We start from the raw sequence: 23634 nt of genomic DNA on the forward strand, positions 1-23634 counted from the left end.
CCCTTTAGACCAGACCAGTCAGTGCAGTCTGTCAGTCAGTCAGTCTGCCAGTCAGTCAATCAGTCAGCCTCTTTAGACCAGACCAGTCAGTGCAGTCTGTCAGTCAGTCAGTCACACAGCTAGCAGGCAGTGAGAGAGGTATAAAGAGAACATCTTCTTTAGTCCAATACAGAGGCTTCACAAATCACTTAGAAGCACATTTTATCGGTCTAAAAGTGACTCTGTTCACCATGCAGTGTGAAGAGGAAGTGATTGTGAAGGATACGACAGACGGGACTGGAGACTAATGCTCTCCATTAATCTCCTCCTCTCAGAGGAAGCCCGTCTACTGACCTCTCATTAATACTGCCTTCCTTTAGAGGTTTCTCTACACTGGCCACAGTACTGAACCACCTCCCTCTCTCCTACTTCATCCTCCCATCATCACTCAGATTCCTCTGAATGGGACAGAAAGAGTTGAAAGAGAGAGAGAGATTGAGAGAGAAAGAGAGAGGGGGAGAGAGGGGAGGAGAGAAAGCAGAGGTCAGGCAGAGAGAGAGTGAGAGTGAGAGCGGGGAGTACGAGGGGGTGGGAGAGAGAGAGCGAGAAAGAGAGGGAGAAAAAGGGGAGGAGAGAATGCAGAGGTCAGGCAGAGAGAGAGGGGGGAGAGAGAGGGAAAGAGAGGGGGGAGAGAAAGGGAGGGAGAGGGGAGAAGAGAGAGAGAGGGGGGGGAAGAGAGAGAAGGAGAAAAAGGGGAGGAGAAAAGCAGAGGTCAGGCAGAGAGAGTGAGCGAGAGAAAGAGAGGGGGGGGGGAGAGAAAGGGGGATCAGGCAGAGAGAGAGAGGGGAGGAGAGAGAGAGGGGGAAGAGAGAAAGGGGGATCAGGCAGAGAGAGAGAGGGGAGGAGAGAGAGAGGGGGGAAGAGAGAGAGAGAGGGGGGAGAGAGAGTGGGGAGGAGAGGAGAGAGAGAGGAGGAGGAGAGAGAGAGAGAGGGGGGAAGAGAGAGAGAGAGAGGGGAGAGAGAGAGAGAGAGAGAGAGAAAGAGAGGGGGAAGAGAGAGAGAGGGGGGAAGAGAGAGAGAGAGAGAGAAGGGGTAAGAGAGAGAGAGAGAGAGAGAGAGAGAGAGAGGGGGGAAGAGAGAGAGGGAGAGGGGAGAGAGAGAGAGGGGAGAGAGAGAGAGAGAGAGAGGGGAGAGAGAGAGAGAGAGAGAGAGAGAGAGAGAGAGAGAGAGTAGCTTGGAAAGACAGTACCGTAGAGCCCTTACTGCTGCTCGATCATCCTATTTTTCTAACTTAATTGAGGAAAATAAGAACAATCCGAAATTCCTTTTTGATACTGTCGCAAAGCTAACTAAAAAGCAGCATTCCCCAAGAGAGGATGACTTTCACTTTAGCAGTGATAAATTCATGAACTTCTTTGAGGAAAATATTATGATTATTAGAAAGCAAATTACGGACTCTTCTTTAAATCTGCGTATTCCTTCAAAGCTGCACAAGTCTGCACAACTCTCCCAGGACCTAGGATCAAGAGAGACGCTCAAGTGTTTTAGTACTATATCTCTTGACACAATGATGAAAATAATCATGGCCTCTAAACCTTCAAGATGCATACTGGACCCTATTCCAACTAAACTACTGAAAGAGCTGCTTCCTGTGCTTGGCCCTCCTATGTTGAACATAATAAACGTCTCTCTATCCACCGGATGTGTACCAAACTCACTAAAAGTGAGTAAATAAAGCCTCTCTTGAAAAAGCCAAACCTTGACCCAGAAAATATAAAAAACTATCGGCCTATATCGAATCTTCCATTCCTCTCAAAAATTTTAGAAAAGGCTGTTGCGCAGCAACTTACTGCCTTCCTGAAGACAAACAATGTATACGAAATGCTTCAGTCTGGTTTTAGACCCCATCATAGCACTGAGACGGCACTTGTGAAGGTGGTAAATGACATTTTAATGGCATCGGACCGAGGCTCTGCATCTGTCCTCGTGCTCCTAGACCTTAGTGCTGCTTTTGATACCATCGATCACCACATTCTTTTGGAGAGATTGGAAACCCAAATTGGTCAACACGGACAAGTTCTGGCCTGGTTTAGATCTTATCTGTCGGAAAGATATCAGTTTGTCTCTGTGAATGGTTTGTCCTCTGACAAATCAACTGTAAATTTCGGTGTTCCTCAAGGTTCCGTTTTGGGACCACTATTGTTTTCACTATATTTTACCTCTTGGGGATGTTATTCGAAAACATAATGTTAACTTTCACTGCTATGCGGATGACACACAGCTGTACATTTCAATGAAACATGGTGAAGCCCCAAAATTGCCCTTGCTAGAAGCATGTGTTTCAGACATAAGGAAGTGGATGGCTGCAAACTTTCTACTTTTAAACTCGGACAAAACAGAGATGCTTGTTCTAGGTCCCAAGAAACAAAGAGATCTTCTGTTGAATCTGACAATTAATCTTAATGGTTGTACAGTCGTCTCAAATAAAACTGTGAAGGACCTCGGCGTTACTCTGGACCCTGATTTCTCTTTTGAAGAACATATCAAGACCATTTCAAGGACAGCTTTTTTTCCATCTACGTAACATTGCAAAAATCAGAAACCTTCTGTCCAAAAATGATGCAGAAAAATGTATCCATGCTTTTGTCACTTCTAGGTTAGACTACTGCAATGCTCTACTTTAAGGCTACCTGGATAAAGCACTAAATAAACTTCAGTTGGTGCTAAATACGGCTGCTAGAATCCTGACTAGAACCAAAAGATTTGATCATATTACTCCAGTGCTAGCCTCTCTACACTAGCTTCCTGTCAAAGCAAGGGCTGATTTCAAGGTTTTACTGCTAACCTACAAAGCATTACATGGGCTTGCTCCTACCTATCTCTCTGATTTGGTCCTGCCGTACATACCTACACGTACGCTACGGTCACAAGACGCAGGCCTCCTAATTGTCCCTAGAATTTCTAAGCAAACAGCTGGAGGCAGGGCTTTCTCCTATAGAGCTCCATTTTTATGGAACGGTCTGCCTACCCATGTAAGAGACGCAAACTCGGTCTCAACCTTTAAGTCCTTACTGAAGACTTATCTCTTCAGTGGGTCATATGATTGAGTGTAGTCTGGCCCAGGAGTGGAAAGGTGAACGGAAAGGCTCTGGAGCAACGAACCGCCCTTGCTGTCTCTGCCTGGCCGGTTCCCCTCTTCCCACTGGGGTTCTCTGCCTCTAACCCTATTACAGGGGCTGAGTCACTGGCTACTGGGGCTCTCTCATGCCGTCCCTGGAAGGGGTGCGTCACCTGAGTAGGTTGATTCACAGATGTGGTCATCCTGTCTGGGTTGGCGCCCCCCCCTTGGGTTGTGCCATGGCGGAGATCTTTGTGGGCTATACTCAGCCTTGTCTCAGGATGGTAAGTTGGTGGTTGAAGATATCCCTCTAGTGGTGTGGGGGCTGTGCTTTGGCAAAGTGGGTGGGGTTATATCCTTCCTGTTTGGACTGTCTGGGGGTGTCCTCGGATGGGGCCACAGTGTCTCCTGACCCCTCCTGTCTCAGCCTCCAGTATTTATGCTGCAGTAGTTTATGTGTCGGGGGGCTAGGGTCAGTTTGTTATATCTGGAGTACCTCTCCTGTCCTATTCGGTGTCCTGTGTGAATCTAAGTGTGCGTTCTCTAATTCTCTCTTTCTCTCTCTCTCTCTCGGAGGACCTGAGCCCTAGGACCATGCCCCAGGACTACCTGACATGATGACTCCTTGCTGTCCCCAGTCCACCTGACCGTGCTGCTGCTCCAGTTTCAACTGTTCTGCCTTATTATTATACGACCATGCTGGTCATTTATGAACATTTGAACATCTTGGCCATGTTCTGTTATAATCTCCACCCGGCACAGCCAGAAGAGGACTGGCCACCCCACATAGCTTGGTTCCTCTCTAGGTTTCTTCCTAGGTTTTGGCCTTTCTAGTGAGTTTTTCCTAGCCACCGTGCTTCTACACCTGCATTGCTTGCTGTTTGGGGTTTTAGGCTGGGTTTCTGTACAGCACTTTGAGATATCAGCTGATGTATGAAGGGCTATATAAATACATTTGATTTGATTTTGATTTGATTTGAGAGAGAGAGAGAGAGGGGGGAAGCACCACCTCTCCAAAAATACAGTATACTGCCCAACCTACATTACACTCAGCGCTACAACAGCCCTGAATGACACCAGCTGGATGGGAACAATCTGTCGACAGGCTCAACTACCACCGTGCATCACCATCACTGTTCACTTCACTGTAAAGCAGCAGTGTCCAGGGCCACACGATGCCCATCTCTCTCACAGGCCCACTACACAGTAAAGTGGGTTATCTCTCTCACAGGCCCACTACACAGTAAAGTGGGTTCTCTCTCTCACAGGCCCACTACACAGTAAAGTGGGTTATCTCTCTCACAGGCCCACTACACAGTAAAGTGGGTTATCTCTCTCACAGGCCCACTACACAGTAAAGTGGGTTCTCTCTCTCACAGGCCCACTACACAGTAAAGTGGGTTATCTCTCTCACAGGCCCACTACACAGTAAAGTGGGTTCTCTCTCTCTCACAGGCCCACTACACAGTAAAGTGGGTTCTCTTTCTCACAGGCCCCCTACACAGTAAAGTGGGTTCTCTCTCTCACAGGCCCACTACACAGTAAAGTGGGTTCTCTCTCTCACAGGCCCACTACACAGTAAAGTGGGTTCTCTCTCTCTCACAGGCCCACTACACAGTAAAGTGGGTTCTCTCTCTCACAGGCCCACTACACAGTAAAGTGGGTTATCTCTCTCACAAGCCCACTACACAGTAAAGTGGGTTATCTCTCTCACAAGCCCACTACACAGTAAAGTGGGTTCTCTCTCTCACAGGCCCACTACACAGTAAAGTGGGTTCTCTCTCTCACAGGCCCACTACACAGTAAAGTGGGTTATCTCTCTCACAGGCCCACTACACAGTAAAGTGGGTTCTCTCTCTCACAGGCCCACTACACAGTAAAGTGGGTTCTCTCTCTCACAGGCCCACTACACAGTAAAGTGGGTTCTCTCTCTCACAGGCCCACTACACAGTAAAGTGGGTTATCTCTCTCACACAGGCCCACTACACAGTAAAGTGGGTTATCTCTCTCACAGGCCCACTACACAGTAAAGTGGGTTATCTCTCTCACAGGCCCATTACACAGTAAAGTGGGTTATCTCTCTCACAGGCCCACTACACAGTAAAGTGGGTCATCTCTCTCACAGGCCCACTACACAGTAAAGTGGGTTCTCTCTCTCTCACAGGCCCACTACACAGTAAAGTGGGTTGTCTCTCTCACAGGCCCACTACACAGTAAAGTGGGTTCTCTCTCTCACACAGGCCCACTACACAGTAAAGTGGGTTCTCTCTCTCTCACAGGCCCACTACACAGTAAAGTGGGTTCTCTCTCTCTCACAGGCCCACTACACAGTAAAGTGGGTTCTCTCTCTCACAGGCCCACTACACAGTAAAGTGGGTTATCTCTCTCACAAGCCCACTACACAGTAAAGTGGGTTCTCTCTCTCACAGGCCCACTACACAGTAAAGTGGGTTCTCTCTCTCACAGGCCCACTACACAGTAAAGTGGGTTATCTCTCTCACAGGCCCACTACACAGTAAAGTGGGTTCTCTCTCTCACAGGCCCACTACACAGTAAAGTGGGTTCTCTCTCTCACAGGCCCACTACACAGTAAAGTGGGTTCTCTCTCTCACAGGCCCACTACACAGTAAAGTGGGTTCTCTCTCTCACAGGCCCACTACACAGTAAAGTGGGTTCTCTCTCTCTCACAGGCCCACTACACAGTAAAGTGGGTTCTCTCTCTCTCACAGGCCCACTACACAGTAAAGTGGGTTATCTCTCTCACAGGCCCACTACACAGTAAAGTGGGTTCTCTCTCTCACAGGCCCACTACACAGTAAAGTGGGTTCTCTCTCTCACAGGCCCACTACACAGTAAAGTGGGTTCTCTCTCTCACAGGCCCACTACACAGTAAAGTGGGTTCTCTCTCTCACAGGCCCACTACACAGTAAAGTGGGTTCTCTCTCTCACAGGCCCACTACACAGTAAAGTGGGTTCTCTCTCTCACAGGCCCACTACACAGTAAAGTGGGTTCTCTCTCTCACAGGCCCACTACACAGTAAAGTGGGTTCTCTCTCTCTCACAGGCCCACTACACAGTAAAGTGGGTTCTCTCCCTCACAGGCCCACTACACAGTAAAGTGGGTTCTCTCTCTCTCACAGGCCCACTACACAGTAAAGTGGGTTCTCTCCCTCACACAGGCCCACTACACAGTAAAGTGGGTTCTCTCTCTCACAGGCCCACTACACAGTAAAGTGGGTTATCTCTCTCACAGGCCCACAGACTGTGAACAAGAGTAGTGCTGACAGGACAGGACAGGAGAGAGGAGGAGAGAGTTTCCTTAATCCACTCTAGATACACTGCTGTTGCTGCTTATAAAATGTTGACGAGCAGGAAAACCAGCCCCAGCCAAGTGGAATATGTAATGGAGTATTCAGCCTGTATAATGGCTGCATGTTGCTTCAGTATTGTAACTCAATAAGGTCTCCATATTTGTATTTATTTAACTAGGCAAGTCAGTTAGGAACACATGTTTATTCACAACGACGGCCTACCCCCGGCCAAACCCTCCCCTAACCCAATTGTGCACCGCCCTATGGGATTCCCGATCACGGCCAGTGGTGATACAGCCGGGGATCAAACCCGGGTCTGTAGTGACACCTCTAGCACTGTGATGAAGTGCCTTAGACCGCTGCGCCACTCGGGAGGCACTCTGGACCCCAGATCTCCATAGACTAGTTATGTTATGGTTACAGCAGCTTGGACACGTCTCCTTCCCACCCAGTTTATATTGTTATATTATTGGTCTGTGTAGATCCAGACCACAGAAGAAGGGAGGACCAGAGGTATCAAGTGCTTTCAGTTCAGTCTGTCTCCTGTGTTCCTGTGTGATAGGCTCCCTTCACTGCAGTACTGAAATGTTTATTCTGTCATAATACGAAGTGACCACTTACAGACCAACAAGCCAAACCTTGACCCGGTAAATGTAAAAAACGATCATCCTAAATCAAACCTCCCGTATCTCTCAAGAATTTTAGAAAAATCTGTTTGCGCAGGAACTCACTGCCTTCCTGAAGACAAACAATGTACACGAAATGCACTGAGGCTGTACTGGTGAAGGTGATACATGACCTTCCAGTGGAGTCAGACCGAGGATCTGCGTCTGTCCTCGTGCTCCTAGACCTTAGTGCTGCTTTTGAGACCATCGAACATGACATTCTTGCGGAGAAATTAGAAACCCTAATTGGTCTACGAGGACAAGTTCTGACCTGGTTTAGATCTTATCTGTCGGAAAGATATCAGTTTGTCTCTGTGGATGGTTTGTCCTCCTGACAAATCAACTGTACGTTTTGGAGTTCCTCAAGGTTCCGTTTGGTTGTTTTCACTATATATTCTACCTCTTGGTGACGTCATTCGGAAATACACTGTTAACTTTCACTGCTATGCAGACAACACACAGCTGTATATTTCAATGAAACATGTTGAAGCCCTAAAATTGCCTTCGCTAGAAGCCTTTGTTTCAGACATAAGGAAGTGGATGGCTGCAAATGTTCTACTTTTAAACTCAAAACAAAACAGAGATGTTTGTTCTAGGCGCCAAGAAACAAAGAGATCTTCTGTTGGATCTGACAATTCATCTTGATGGTTGTACAGTCGTCTCAAATAAAACTGTGAAAGACCTCGGCGTTACTCTGGACCCTGAACTTTTGACGAACATATCAAGACTGTTTTATGAACAGCTTTTTTTCCATCTACGTAACATTGCAAAAATCAGAAACTTTCTGTCCAAAAATGACACAGAAAAGCTAATCCATGCTTTTGTCACTTCTAGGTTAGACTACTGCAATGCTCTACTTTCCGGCTACCCGGATAAAACACGAAATAAACTTCAGTTAGTGCTAAATACGGCTCCTAGAATCCTGACTAGAACCCAACAAATTTGATCATATTACTCCAGTGCTAGCCTCCCTACACTGACTTCCTGTTAAGGCAAGGGCTGATTTCAAGGTTTTACTGCTAACCCACAAAGCATTACATGGGCTTGCTCCTACCTATCTTCACGATTTGGTCCTGCCTTGCATACCTACACATACGCTACGGTCACAAGGCGCAGGCCTCCTTACTATATCGGGGCGCAGGTAGCCTAGTGGTTAGGCCAGTAACCGAAAGGTTGCTGGATCTAATCCCTGAGCTGACAAGGTAAAAATCAGTAATTCTGCCCCTGAACAAGGAAGCTAACCCACTGTTCCCTGGTAGACTTTCAATGTGATTAAGAATTTGTTCTTAACTGACTTCCCTAGTTTAACAAAAGAATTCTCCCTGGAATTTCTAAGCAAACAGCTGGAGGCAGGGCTTTCTCCCATAGAGCTCCATTTTTATGGAATGGTCTGCCTATCCATGTGAGAGACGAAGACTCGGCTGTACTTTGGCAAAGTGGGTAGGGTTGCCTGGTTGGCCCTGTCCGGGGGTATAGTCGGACGGGGCCACAGTGTCCCCCGAACCACCCGTCTCAGTCTCCAGTATCTATGCTGCAATAGTCTATGTGCCGGGGGGCTAGGATCAGTCTGTTATATCTGGTGTAATTATCCTGTCTTATCTGGTGTCCTGTGTGAATTTAAGTATGCTCCGTCTAATTCTCTCTCTCTCCCTCTGTCCGTCCCTTCGCGGAGGCTCTAGGATCATGCCTCAGGTCCCCAGTCCACTTGGTCGAGCTGCTACTCCTGTTCTGCCTGCGGCCAAGGAACCCTGACCTGTTCACTGGATGTGCTACCTTGTCCCAGACCTGCTGTTTTGGAATCTCTCTCTACCGCACCTGCTGTCTCGATCTCTGAAAGCTCAGCTATGAAAAGCCAACTGACATTTACTCCTGAGGTGCTGACCTGTTGCACCCTCTACAACCACTGTGATTATTATTATCTGACCCTGCTGGTCATCTATGAACGTATGGACATCTTGAAGAACAATCTGGCATTAAATGGCCATGTTCTGTTATAATCTCTACCTGGAAATGCCAGAAGAGGACTGTCCACCACTCAGAGCCTTCTCTGTCCACCTCTCAGAGCCTTCTCTGTTCACCCCTCAGAGCCTTCTCTGTTCACCCCTCAGAGCCTTCTCTGTCCACCCTCAGAGCCTTCTCTGTTCACCCCTCAGAGCCTTCTCTGTCCACCTTCAGAGCCTTCTCTGTCCACCCTCAGAGCCTTCTCTGTTCACCCCTCAGAGCCTTCTCTGTCCACCCTCAGAGCCTTCTCTGTCCACCCTCAGAGCCTTCTCTGTCCACCCTCAGAGCCTTCTCTGTCCACCTCTCAGAGCCTTCTCTGTCCACCTCTCAGAGCCTTCTCTGTCCACCTCTCAGAGCCTTCTCTGTCCACCTTTCAGAGCCTTCTCTGTCCACCTTTCAGAGCCTTCTCTGTCCACCCCTCACGAGCCTTCTCTGTCCACCCCTCACGAGCCTTCTCTGTCCACCTCTCAGAGCCTTCTCTGTCCACCCTCAGAGCCTTCTCTGCCCACCCTCAGAGCCTTCTCTGTCCACCTCTCAGAGCCTTCTCTGTCCACCTTTCAGAGCCTTCTCTGTTCACCCCTCAGAGCCTTCTCTGCCCACCCTCAGAGCCTTCTCTGTCCACCCTCAGAGCCTTCTCTGTCCACCACTCAGAGCCTTCTCTGTCCACCCGGCACAGCCAGAAGAGGACTGGCCACCCCTCAGAGCCTGGTTCCTCTCTAGGTTTCTACCTAGGTTCCTTCCTTTCTAGGGAGTGACATCGGCTGATGTAAAAATGGCTTAATAAGTTAAATTTGATTGATTGATTGATTGCAGTGTGCTGTGAGGGGACTGTTTCTGGTGCTGTAGTGAGGGGACTGTTTCTGGTGCTGTAGTGAGGGGACTGTTTCTGGTGCTGTAGTGAGGGGACTGTTTCTGGTGCTGTTGAGTTTACTGCAGTGTAATGCTCAGTGTAGTCGGGGGACTGCTATATAGGCCTACTGTGTGAATACAGGGAACAGGAGGAATCAGATACTGTGTGAATACAGGGAACAGGAGGGTTCTACTTGCTACAGTGTGAATACAGGGAACAGGAGGGTTCTACTACAGTGTGAATACAGGGAACAGGAGAGTTCTGATACTGTGTGAATACAGGGAACAGGAGGAATCTGCTACAGTGTGAATACAGGGAACAGGAGGGTTCTACTACTGTGTGAATACAGGGAACAGGAGGGTTCTACTACTGTGTGAATACAGGGAACAGGAGGGTTCTGATACTGTGTGAATACAGGGATGCAGTGGAGGACTGTTTCTAATCGGGCAGTGTTGTGACCTCTCAGCGGGGTCCTATATTTAGCGGAGACGACGAGGTGGTCTTTGATCCACCTGTGCTGCTGACACTTAGAAGTGGAACCCGGGAGAGAACTAACCTTTCAGCTAGCAGTTTGTTTCGCTGCTATAAACACACACACACACACACACACACACACACACACACACACACACACACACACACACACACACCACCCGCCGGCCACAGGGGTACACATGAAAGAGGAGAGGCTGTCCCCCACGAGACTGTGCTCCACGAGGCTGTGCTCCACGAGGCTGTCCTCCACGAGGCTATCCCCCACGAGGCTGGCTGTCCTCCACGAGGCTGTGCTCCACGAGGCTGTGCTCCACGAGGCTGTCCTCCACGAGGCTATCCCCCACGAGGCTGGCTGTCCTCCACGAGGCTGTGCTCCACGAAGCTGTGCTCCACGAAGCGGTGCTCCACGAGGCTGTCCTCCACGAGGCTGTCCTCCACGAGGCTGTCCTAAACAGGGGCTGCGCTCTACTCTCACATTCAGCGCCAGACCACCTCACAGCCTCCACCACGACTCTGAATTACTCAGTAAAAGTCACTATTTACACTGGGAATGATTTGATATTAAATGTTACAGGTGAACTGTGGTGAATGTGACTCCGTTCCAGGAAGGTGTCATTGTTCTACCATGTTATGTTTAGTACTACATTGAAATTGATTACCACATTGTTGGGTTTATAGTTTGCAAGGAAGGCATTTCATTGTACTTGTGCACGTCACATTAAAAGTTAACTGAGTCAGAGCTTCAGGCCTGGCCCCAGAGCCCCCACAGATCTGTTGAGATGAAGCGTAGTGCTCTGCTCGTCCATTCCTCCAGGTGGCGTAAGAGAACATGACAGCAGAGCAGACAGCTCAAGTGTCCTGGGCTCCTCTTGGTTCACACCAACTGTAGTCATCAGAAAACACTGAGCCACAGCTTGCACCTGGAAACATACATGTCACAAGCTGTCTGTCAGTCCATCTGTCATTCTGTGTGTCTGTCTGTCCCGTTTGCCCGCCTGTCTCCCTGACAGCCTGTCTGTCTCCCTGCCTCCCAGTCTCCCTGACAGCCTGTCTGACTCACTGACAGTCTGTCTGACTCCCTGACAGCCTGTCCGACTCCCTGACAGCCTGTCCGACTCCCTGACAGCCTGTCCGACTACCTGTCTGACTCCCTGCCTGTCCGGCTCCCTGCCTGTCCGGCTCCCCGCCTGTCCGACTCCCTGCCTGTCTGTCTCCCTGCCTGTCCGACTTCCTGCCTGTCCGACTCCCTGCCTGTCCGACTCCCTGCCTGTCCGACTCCCTGCCTGACTCCCTGTCTGATTCCCTGCCTGCCCGACTCCCTGACTGCCTGTCTGTCTCCCTGACTGCCTGTCTGTCTCCCTGACTGCCTGTCTGTCTCCCTGACTGCCTGTCTGACTCCTTGCCTGTCTGTCTACCTGCCTGTCTGACCTGCATGTCTCCCTGCCTGACCGCCTGTCTGACTCCCTCCCTGCCTGTCTGACTCATTGCCTGTCTGTCTCCCTGCCTGTCTGTCACCCTGCCTGCCTGCCTGTATGTCTGTCACCCTACCTGCCTGCCTGTCTGACCCCTTGCCTGTCTCCCCCTGCCTGTCTGTCACCCTACCTGCCTGCCTGTCTGACTCCTTGCCTGTCTGTCTCCCTGCCGGTCTGTCACCCCCGCCTGCCTGTCTGTCTGTCACCCTACCTGCCTGCCTGTCTGTCTCCCTGCTTGTCTGTCACCCTGACTGACTCCCTGCCTGCCTGTCTGTCACCCTGCCTGTCTGTCTCCCTGCTTGTCTGTCACCCAGCCTGCCTGCCTGTCTGACCCCTTGCCTGTCTCCCCCTGCCTGTCTGTCACCCTACCTGCCTGCCTGTCTGACTCCTTGCCTGTCTGTCTCCCTGCAGGTCTGTCACCCCGCCTGCCTGTCACCCTACCTGCCTGCCTGTCTGTCTCCCTGCTTGTCTGTCACCCTGACTGACTCCCTGCCTGCCTGTCTGTCACCCTGCCTGCCTGTCACCCTGTCTGCCTGCTTGTCTGTCTCCCTGCCTGTCTGTCTGTCACCCTGCCTGTCTGTCTCCCTGCCTGTCTGTCTCCCTGACTGTCTGTCTCCCTGTCCGTCTGTCACCCTGCCTTCCTGTGTCCATGCCTGCCTGCCCTTCAAAACAATCATCTCTCTCTCTCTCCCTCCCCACCTCTCTCTCTCTCCCTCCCCACCTCTCTCTCTCTCTACCTCCCCACCTCTCTCTCTCTCTCCCTCCCCACCTCTCTCTCTCTCTCGCCCTCCCCACCTCTCTCTCTCTCGCCCTCCCCACCTCTCTCTCTCTCCCCACCTCTCTCTCTCTCTCTCTCTCCCTCTCTCTCCCTCCCCACCTCTCTCTCTCTCTCTCTCTCTCTCTCTCATGAGCATACCCTAAATAGCCAGGCCTCATTTCAGCATCTGTGTCAGACAGCAGTTCTGGAGGGGGGATGATGTGCTGGGTTGTACAGGTGTAACTCATAATTATGTCAGGCCATATTTAACTTTGTAGTTCCAGCCAACTCATTGTAGAACGAAGCCCGTATCCACAAAGTGTCTAATAGTGGGCGTGTTGATCTAGTATCTGTCAATACCTCTGTCCATACAATCTGATTCATTTAAAGGCTAAACTGATCCTAGATCAGTACTTCTACTCGGAGACAGTTGTGTGGATACGGGTCCAGGACTGGCGTGTCTAAAAGAAATGCACCGGAGGGAAAACTGACCCTGGAACAGTGTCAACTGACCCTGTCATAACCAAACCGGTCCTAGTATAGTTATGAAAAAGATTGTGTGTATTAGGTTTTGTTGTGAAATTGTTAGATGTTACCTGTTAGATATTGCTGCACTGTCTAGAAGCACAAGCATTTCACTCACAATAACATACAATTTGATTTGACTTGATTTTGACTAGTCTAGCAGTCAGAAATGTTAACAGCTACGGCAATAAGAAAGTATGTTGACAAGACAAAAGGAAGAGTGAATGTACATGGTAACACACGGCCTGACAATGTCAGGAGAGGGCCGAGAGGAGGAGATATTCTACATTGACTGAACCCTGGTGATTTGAATTTCCTTTGTGTGTGAGAGACAGAGGGGGAAAGAGAGAGGAGGTAGAGAGAGATAGAGGGAAAGAGAGAGGAGGTAGAGAGGGGTGAGAGAGAGAGAGAGAGAGAGAGAGAGAGAGAGAGAGAGAGAGAGGGGAGGTAGAGAGAGAGAGAGAGAGGTAGAGAGAGAGCTGGTAGAGAGAGAGAGCGAGAGGAGGTAGAGAGAGAGAGAGAGAGAGAGGAGGTAGAGAGAGAGAGAGAGAGAGGAGGTAGAGAGAGAGAGGAGGTAGAGAGAGAGAGAGAGAGAGAGAGAGAGAGAGAGAGAGAGAGAGAGAGAGAGAGAGAGAGAGAGAGAGAGAGAGAGAGAGAGAGAGGGTAGAGAGAGAGAGAGAGAGAGAGAGAGAGAGAGGAGGTAGAGAGAGAGAGAGAGAGAGAGAGAGGAGGTAGAGAGAGAGAGAGAGAGAGAGAGAGAGAGAGAGAGAGAGGAGAGAGAGAGGAGGTAGAGAGAGAGAGAGAGAGAGAGAGAGAGAGAGAGAGAGAGAGAGAGGAGGTAGAGAGAGAGAGAGAGAGAGAGAGGAGGTAGAGAGAGAGAGAGAGAGAGAGAGAGAGGGGAGAGAGAGAGAGAGAGAGAGAGAGAGAGAGGAGGTAGAGAGAGAGAGAGAGAGAGAGAGAGAGAGAGAGAGAGAGAAAGAGAGAGACAAACAAAGAGAAAGAAACCTGCTTGTGAGATTCCTGTCTGTCTGTCTGCCACACGGGGGGGGGGGGGGGGGGTCTCTTGTGGCTCAGCATGGCGCTGCCAATGTCTGGGTTGTGAGTTCAATTCCCACAGGGGACCAGTATATATGCACTCAATACTATAAGTCGCTCTGTCTGCTAAATTACTCACATGTAAAACAAATCATCAAATTGTATTTGTCACATGCTAATACAATACACCTTACAGTGAAATGTTTACTTACAAGCCCTTAACCAAATACAGTTTTAAGAAAAATACCATCAACAAAATTATGTTTTTATTTAACCAGGCAAGTCAGTTAATAACAAATTCTTATTTATAATGACAGTCTACCGGGGAGCAGTGAGTTAACTTCCCTGTTCAGGAGGAGAATGACAGATTTTTACCTTGTTAGCTCAGGGATTTGTTCTACCAACTTTTCTGTTACTGGGCCAACGCTCTAACCACTAGGCTACCTACCGCCCCTACGCTCTAACCACTAGGTTACCAACCACCCCTACACTCTAACCACTAGACTACCTACCACCCCTACACTCTAACCAATAGACTACCTACCAAACCTACACTCTAACCATTAGACTACCTACCACCCCTACACTCTAACCACTAGGCTTCCAACCACCCCTACACTCTAACCACTAGGCTACCTACCACCCTACTCTCTAACCACTAGTCTACCTACCACCCCTACACTCTAACCACTAGGCTACCTGCCGCCTCTACACTCTAACCACTAGTCTACCTACCACCCCTACACTCTAACCACTAGCCTACCTACCACCCCTACACTCTAACCACTAGGCTACCCTACCGCCCCTACACTCTAACCACTAGGCTACCTACCACCCCTACACTCTAACCACTAGGCTACCTACCGCCCCTACACTCTAACCACTAGGCTACCTACCACCCCTACACTCTAACCACTAGTCTCCCTACCACCCTTACACTCTAACCACTAGGCTACCTACCGCCCCTACACTCTAACCCACTAGTCTACCTACCACCCCTACACTCTAACCACTAGTCTACCTACCACCCCTACACTCTAACCACTAGGCTACCTACCACCCCTACACTCTAACCACTAGTCTACCTACCGCCCCTACACTCTAACCACTAGGCTACCTACCACCCCTACACTCTAACCACTAGGCTACCTACCGCCCCTACACTCTAACCACTAGGCTACCTACCGCCCCTACTCTCTAACCACTAGGCTACCTGCCGCCTCTACACTCTAACCACTAGGCTACCTACCACCCCTACACTCTAACCACTAGTCTACCTACCACCCCTACACTCTAACCACTAGGCTACCTGCCGCCTCTACACTCTAACCACTAGGCTACCTACCACGCCTACACTCTAACCACTAGTCTACCTACCACCCCTACACTCTAACCACTAGGCTACCTACCACCCCTACACTCTAACCACTAGGCTACCTACCACCCCTACACTCTAACCACTAGCCTACCTGCCGCCTCTACACTCTAACCACTAGGCTACCTACCACCCCTACTCTCTAACCACTAGGCTACCTACCACCCCTACACTCTAACCACTAGGCTACCTACCACCCCTACACTCTAACCACTAGGCTACCTACCACCTCTACACTCTAACCACTAGGCTACCTACCACCCCTACTCTCTAACCACTAGGCTACCTACCACCCATACGCTCTAACCACTAGGCTACCTACCACCCCTACACTCTAACCACTAGTCTACCTACCACCCCTACACTCTAACCACTAGGCTACCTACCACCCCTACACTCTAACCACTAGGCTACCTACCACCCCTACACTCTAACCACTAGGCTACCTACCACCTCTACACTCTAACCACTAGGCTACCTACCACCCCTACACTCTAACCACTAGGCTACCTACCGCCCCTACACTCTAACCACTAGGCTACCTACCGCCCCTACACTCTAACCACTAGGCTACCTACCACCTCTACACTCTAACCACTAGGCTACCTACCCCCCCTACTCTCTAACCACTAGGCTACCTACCACCCCTACACTCTAACCACTAGTCTACCTACCGCCCCTACACTCTAACCACTAGGCTACCTACCACCCCTACACTCTAACCACTAGGCTACCTACCACCTCTACACTCTAACCACTAGGCTACCTACCACCCCTACACTCTAACCACTAGTCTACCTACCACCCCTACACTCTAACCACTAGTCTACCTACCACCCCTACACTCTAACCACTAGGCTACCTACCACCCCTACACTCTAACCACTAGGCTACCTACCACCCCTACACTCTAACCACTAGGCTACCTACCACCTCTACACTCTAACCACTAGGCTACCTACCACCCCTACACTCTAACCACTAGTCTACCTACCACCCCTACACTCTAACCACTAGGCTACCTACCACCCCTACACTCTAACCACTAGGCTACCTACCACCTCTACACTCTAACCACTAGGCTACCTACCACCCAGAAAAAAAGTTACAAATAATTAAAGAGCTGCAGTAAAATAACAATAGCGAGACTATATACAGGGGGAACCAGTACAGAGTCAATGTGGAGACTATATACAGGGGGTACCGGTACAGAGTCAATGTGGAGGCTATATACAGGGGGTACCGGTACAGAGTCAATGTGGAGGCTATATACAGGGGGTACCGGTACAGAGTCAATGTGGAGACTATATACAGGGGGAACCAGTACAGAGTCAATGTGGAGGCTATATACAGGGGGAACCAGTACAGAGTCAATGTGGAGACTATATACAGGGGGAACCAGTACAGAGTCAATGTGGAGACTATATACAGGGGGAACCAGTACAGAGTCAATGTGGAGGCTATATACAGGGGGAACCAGTACAGAGTCAATGTGGAGACTATATACAGGGTGAACCAGTACAGAGTCAATGTGGAGACTATATACAGGGGGAACCAGTACAGAGTCAATGTGGAGGCTATATACAGGGGGAACCAGTACAGAGTCAATGTGGAGACTATATACAGGGGGAACCAGTACAGAGTCAATGTGGAGGCTATATACAGGGGGAACCAGTACAGAGTCAATGTGGAGACTATATACAGGGGGAACCAGTACAGAGTCAATGTGGAGACTATATACAGGGGGAACCAGTACAGAGTCAATGTGGAGACTATATACAGGGGGAACCAGTACAGAGTCAATGTGGAGGCTATATACAGGGGGAACCAGTACAGAGTCAATGTGGAGACTATATACAGGGGGAACCAGTACAGAGTCAATGTGGAGACTATATACAGGGGGAACCAGTACAGAGTCAATGTGGAGGCTATATACAGGGGGAACCAGTACAGAGTCAATGTGGAGACTATATACAGGGGGAACCAGTACAGAGTCAATGTGGAGACTATATACAGGGGGATCCTGTACAGAGTCAATGTGGAGGCTATATACAGGGGGAACCAGTACAGAGTCAATGTGGAGACTATATACAGGGGGAACCAGTACAGAGTCAATGTGGAGACTATATACAGGGGGAACCAGTACAGAGTCAATGTGGAGGCTATATACAGGGGGAACCAGTACAGAGTCAATGTGGAGACTATATACAGGGGGAACCAGTACAGAGTCAATGTGGAGACTATATACAGGGGGAACCAGTACAGAGTCAATGTGGAGGCTATATACAGGGGGAACCAGTACAGAGTCAATGTGGAGGCTATATACAGGGGGAACCAGTACAGAGTCAATGTGGAGGCTATATACAGGGGGAACCAGTACAGAGTCAATGTGGAGGCTATATACAGGGGGGTACCAGTAAAGAGTCAATCTAGTCGAGGTAATTGAGGTAATATGTACATGTAGTTAGAGTTATTAAAGTGACTATGCAGAGATAATAAACAGAATAGCAGCAGCGTAAAAGAGGGGGGGGGCAGTCTCCTGAGGGGGAATAGGTTTTGTCGTGCCCTCTTCACAACTGTCTTGGTGTGCTTGGACCATGTTAGTTTGTTGGTGATGTGGACACCAAGGAACTTGAAGCTCTCAACCTGCTCCGCTACAGCCCCGTCGATGAGAATGTCTGTCTGCCAGTGAATGCTGTGTAATAGATGGTGTTTTCCTCTGCTCTCTCAGGAGATACCGACAGCAGTCCTCAGCACCCAACCCAGCTAATCTGGACAAGAGGGAAATACACATTTTTGATTTACACCAAACCAGTGACACCCTGTCTGAGCCAAAAAGGCCACCGATTGGCAGGGGAGATAAAGATGACTCGGTGCACAATGGAGCGACTGTGGCAGAGAACAGGCTCTGGAGAGATTAACAATACCTCTTGGCCAAATCCATTTTCTGATAAGGCAGCACTCTGGTAGCGTAGATAACCTTGCTGAGAGCTTCCGAGACCCGATCTAAAAGCTGCTGTACAACTGTGAAACAGGAAAACTGTGCGTTAACCATATTGCATTACTGGTGATATGTCAACTTTATGAAGAGGTGTGTATGAATGTGTGTATGTGTGTATGTGTGTTTTTGTCTGTGTGTGTGTGTGTGTTTTTGTCTGTGTGTGTGTGTGTGTGTGTGTGTGTGTGTGTGTGTGTGTGTGTGTGTGTGTGTGTGTGTGTGTGTGTTTTTGTCTGTGTGTGTGTGTGTGTGTGTGTGTGTGTGTGTTTTTGTCTGTGTGTGTGTGTGTGTGTGTGTGTGTGTGTGTGTGTGTGTGTGTGTGTGTGTGTGTGTGTGTGTGTGTGTGTGTGTGTGTGTGTGTGTGTGTGTTTTTGTCTGTGTGTGTGTGTGTGTGTGTGGTGCACATTAAGGCAGCTCCACAGATACACCAGGAAACATTTGTCATTTTATGCCTCTCAGCAGTAAAGTCCATCTAGAATACATTCACAAACATTATTCCAAACAAACAGCTGGAGATCTGTGCTCCTGTCATTAGTTAGGTACGCTGTCTGTGCTCCTGTCATTAGTTAGGTACGCTGTCTGTGCTCCTGTCATTAGTTAGGTACGCTGTCTGTGCTCCTGTCATTAGTTAGGTACGCTGTCTGTGCTCCTGTCATTAGTTAGGTACGCTGTCTGTGCTCCTGTCATTAGTTAGGTACGCTGTCTGTGCTCCTGTCATTAGTTAGGTACGCTGTCTGTGCTCCTGTCATTAGTTAGGTACGCTGTCTGTGCTCCTGTCATTAGTTAGGTACGCTGTCTGCGAAGATGAACAGGGTTGGTCCGGTCGAGAGACTGTCTGTGAAGATAAACAGGGTTGGTCCGGTCGAGAGATCGCCTGTGAAGATAAACAGGGTTGGGTAACAGGGGCCCTGACCAGGATAGTAACAGGGACCCTGACCAGGATAGTAACAGGGACCCTGACCAGGATAGTAACAGGGACCCTGCCCAGGATAGTAACAGGGACCCTGCCCAGGATAGTAACAGGGACCCTGACCAGGATAGTAACAGGGACCCTGCCCAGGATAGTAACAGGGACCCTGCCCAGGATAGTAACAGGGACCCTGCCCAGGATAGTAACAGGGACCCTGACCAGGATAGTAACAGGGACCCTGACCATGATAGTAACAGGGACCCTGACCAGGATAGTGACAGGGACCCTGCCCAGGATAGTAACAGGGACCCTGACCAGGATAGTAACAGGGACCCTGACCAGGATAGTAACAGGGACCCTGACCAGGATAGTAACATGGACCCTGACCAGGATAGTAACAGGGACCCTGACCAGGATAGTAACAGGGACCAAAGATCCCGCTGCACTTCTCTCTCACCATTGCTGGTGGACAAAATGACTCCCTCCCAATATAAAGACCTCTGATTGGTGAAAGGAAGCACAGTAAATGCAACTCATTACTACGCTTCTACTTTTACCAAAAAGAAAAAGAGAGAGAGAGAGAGAGAGAGAGAGAGAGGAGAGAGAGAGAGAGAGAGAGAGAGAGAGAGAGAGAGAGAGAGAGAGAGAGAGAGAGAGAGAGACAGAGAGAGAGAGAGAGACAGAGAGAGACAGAGAGAGAAAGAGAGAGAGAGAGAGAGAGAGAGAAGGCAAGAGAAAAGGAGGTAATGGAAAAGAAAAGAGGACAAGAGAGAGGAAGTAGATGAAGAGATGACAGAAAGATAAATGTCTAGATGTGACGTTTGTTGATAGAGAGCCACACTGAAGAGAGAGATGTCTGTGTGTCTAATCGTGTGTCAGTGTTACACTATGACAGAGAGGGGACAGATAGAGAGATGTCTGTGTGTCTTATCGTGTGTCAGTGTTACACTATGACAGAGAGGGGACAGATAGAGAGATGTCTGTGTGTCTTCTCGTGTGTCAGTGTTACACTATGACAGAGAGGGGACAGATAGAGAGATGTCTGTGTGTCTTATCGTGTGTCAGTGTTACACTATGACAGAGAGGGGACAGATAGAGAGATGTCTGTGTGTCTTATCGTGTGTCAGTGTTACACTATGACAGAGAGGGGACAGATAGAGAGACGTCTGCGTGTCTTATCGTGTGTCAGTGTTACACTATGACAGAGAGGGGACAGATAGAGAGACGTCTGCGTGTCTTATCGTGTGTCAGTGTTACACTATGACAGAGAGGGGACAGATAGAGAGACGTCTGCGTGTCTTATCGTGTGTCAGTGTTACACTATGACAGAGAGGGGACAGATAGAGAGATGTCTGTGTGTCTTATCGTGTGTCAGTGTTACACTATGACAGAGAGGGGACGGATAGAGAGACGTCTGCGTGTCTTATCGTGTGTCAGTGTTACACTATGACAGAGAGGGGACAGATAGAGCTTATAGGGGTCAGGGGTCTATGGAGTGTGTTACGTATTGTATGGCACCGCCTGGGCCACTTCATGGCAGTGTTATGTTACAGGCTAACAGACATACAGAAAAGATAGATAGAGACATAGAGGAGCAGATGTGTGTGTGTCGTACCGTGTGGCAGTGTTATGCTGGCCCCGTCGATGATGGCCTGGGCCAATTCATGGTCGTTGCTCTCAAAGGCTTGGGCGGCGGCCTTGAGCGCGTCCCAGATCTCCTTGCGTCCCTCGAAGGCGGGCGCCGTGTCCCAGAACTCATCCCGCTTACTGCGCAGCTGGCCGTCCGTCATGGGATAGTCACTCTTCCATTTGGGCTTCTCTCTCTTCAAGGCCTGGTTACGCCCCAGAGCCACTGAGAGAGAGATAGATAGAGGGAGAGACAGAACCCGAGAGAGAAAGAGAGACAGAAACAGAGAGGCCGAGAGAGAGAGACCGAGAGAGAAAGAGGGAGGGAGACATGGTTCAAATGAAAGAGTAATGATTGGACATAACCTTCTGAAAACATTCTCAGTTTAAATCACAGCTGTTCAAGTCCTCTCTGTGAAGCATTCCACTATCAGGGTGATGTGTTGGCTTTGTGCCATCACTGCAATGCACAGGAGGTTGGTGGCACCTTAATTGGGGAGAACCGTCTCGTGTTCATGACTGGATCGGAATCAGTGGAATGGTATCAATTACATCAAACACATGGTTTCCATGGTTTCCATTCCATTTGCTCTGCTCCCATTCATTATTGAGCCGTTCTCCACTCAGCAGCCTCCTGCGCTGTAATGTCATTCTAATGTTAAACACTAAGTACAAATGTTCACTTGTGACAAAATGCTGCTTAAATTCCACTGAGGTCAGCTAAAGTGCAATTTAATGGTTTATCAAATTAAAATAAACAACTATTTACAGAGCCTTCAGAAAGTACTCAGACCCCTTGACTTATTCCACATTATGATGCGTTACATCCTGAATTCAAAATGGATTAAATGTTAAAAATTCTCTCACCCATCTACACACAATAGCCCATAATGACAAAGTGTATTTCTGGGTAAGTCTCTAAGAGCTGTGTGAGTCTTTCTGGGTAAGTCTCTAAGAGCTGTGTGAGTCTTTCTGGGTAAGTCTCTAAGAGCTGTGTGAGTCTTTCTGGGTAAGTCTCTAAGAGATGTGTGAGTCTTTCTGGGTACGTCTCTAAGAGCTGTGTGAGTCTTTCTGGGTAAGTCTCTAAGAGCTGTGTGAGTCTTTCTGGGTAAGTCTCTAAGAGCTGTGTGAGTCTTTCTGGGTAAGTCTCCAACAGCTGTGTGAGTCTTTCTGGGTAAGTCTCTAAGAGCTTTGCACACCTGGATTGTACAATCCAGAGGAGGGGTGGGGAGGGGAGGGGAGGGGAGAGGAGGGTAGGGAGGGGAGAGGAGGGGTGGAAAAGTGGAGGGTGGGGAGGGGAGAGGAGGGTAGGGAGGGGAGAGGAGGGGTGGGGAGAGGAGGGGTGGGGAGGGGAGAGGAGGGGTGGGGAGGGGAGAGGAGGGTAGGGAGGGGAGGGGTGGGGAGAGGAGGGGTGGGGAGGAGGGTAGGGGTGGGGAGGGGAGGGGAAGTGGAGGGTGGGGAGGGAGGGGAGAGGAAGTGGAGGGGAGGTTTACTGGGGAAAGCATCTGGCTGCTATTATAGAGAGAGAGAGAGAGAGAGAGAGAGAGAGAGAGAGAGAGTCTCTCTGCTCTCCTAGGGTGGTGCTGCTGATGATGTGGGTTCCATCCACATGTCTCTCTCACAGCACAGCAGATGTGTTGAGAAATACTTTAAGAAATGAGGAGATGGGACACTCCATTCAATTATTATTAGCGCCCATTGTGTTGCCGGTCCGTTGTCAATGGGCCGCGTGGTGCATTCTGGGTATAATTCCACGAAGAGCACACTCCTTCAAGGAGTCAACAGGAGTCAACAGGGGTAAAACCCCAAATTAGCATGAATGACATGAATAATATTGTTTAGCTTTGAAATCATAACATGACGTACTTTCAAGGGAAATAGGCAGGTTTCTCAACTCATACCCTGACTTCTAGAAGGGATTAGGGCTGGGCGATAGGGCCAAAATATTTGATGCTATTTTATGTTTTTTTGAATAATAAAAGTGGTGAGTGATCCTAGGGTGCTTCATGAGTAGTGAGTGATCCTAGGATACTTTATGAGTAGTGAGTGATCCCAGGGTGCTTTATGAGTAGTGAGTGATCCTAGGGTGCTTCATGAGTAGTGAGTGATCCTAGGATACTTTATGAGTAGTGAGTGATCCTAGGATACTTTATGAGTAGTGAGTGATCCTAGGGTGCTTTATGAGTAGTGAGTGATCCCAGGGTGCTTTATGAGTAGTGAGTGATCCCAGGGTGCTTTATGAGTAGTGAGTGATCCTAGGGTGCTTCATGAGTAGTGAGTGATCCTAGGATACTTTATGAGTAGTGAGTGATCCTAGGATACTTTATGAGTAGTGAGTGATCCTAGGGTGCTTTATGAGTAGTGAGTGATCCCAGGGTGCTTTATGAGTAGTGAGTGATCCCAGGGTGCTTTATGAGTAGTGAGTGATCCTAGGGTGCTTTATGAGTAGTGAGTGATCCTAGGGTGCTTTATGAGTAGTGAGTGATCCCAGGGTGCTTTATGAGTAGTGAGTGATCC

The 23634-nt window shown here is 49.2% G+C and overlaps 1 protein-coding gene across 2 annotated transcripts in view; it reads right to left on the reverse strand.

Moving 5' to 3' along the window:
• LOC109880018 (ubiquitin domain-containing protein 2) overlaps positions 1 to 23634 on the reverse strand; it is a 67642-nt gene that overhangs the window by 8540 nt on the left and 35468 nt on the right. Inside the window, exons 2-4 of one of the 2 annotated variants that reach the window (XM_031808103.1) lie at positions 21107 to 21343; positions 18511 to 18607; positions 18230 to 18354 (exon numbers count right to left, since the gene is read on the reverse strand). In XM_031808103.1, coding sequence (XP_031663963.1) covers positions 18230 to 18354; positions 18511 to 18607; positions 21107 to 21343 — 459 coding nt within the window. The remainder of the gene's footprint in view (positions 1 to 18229; positions 18355 to 18510; positions 18608 to 21106; positions 21344 to 23634) is intronic. The other variant, XM_020472244.2, reaches the window with a different exon arrangement.

Source organism: Oncorhynchus kisutch, linkage group LG28, assembly GCF_002021735.2.
Source record: "Oncorhynchus kisutch isolate 150728-3 linkage group LG28, Okis_V2, whole genome shotgun sequence".
NCBI classification, from domain to species: domain Eukaryota; kingdom Metazoa; phylum Chordata; class Actinopteri; order Salmoniformes; family Salmonidae; genus Oncorhynchus; species Oncorhynchus kisutch.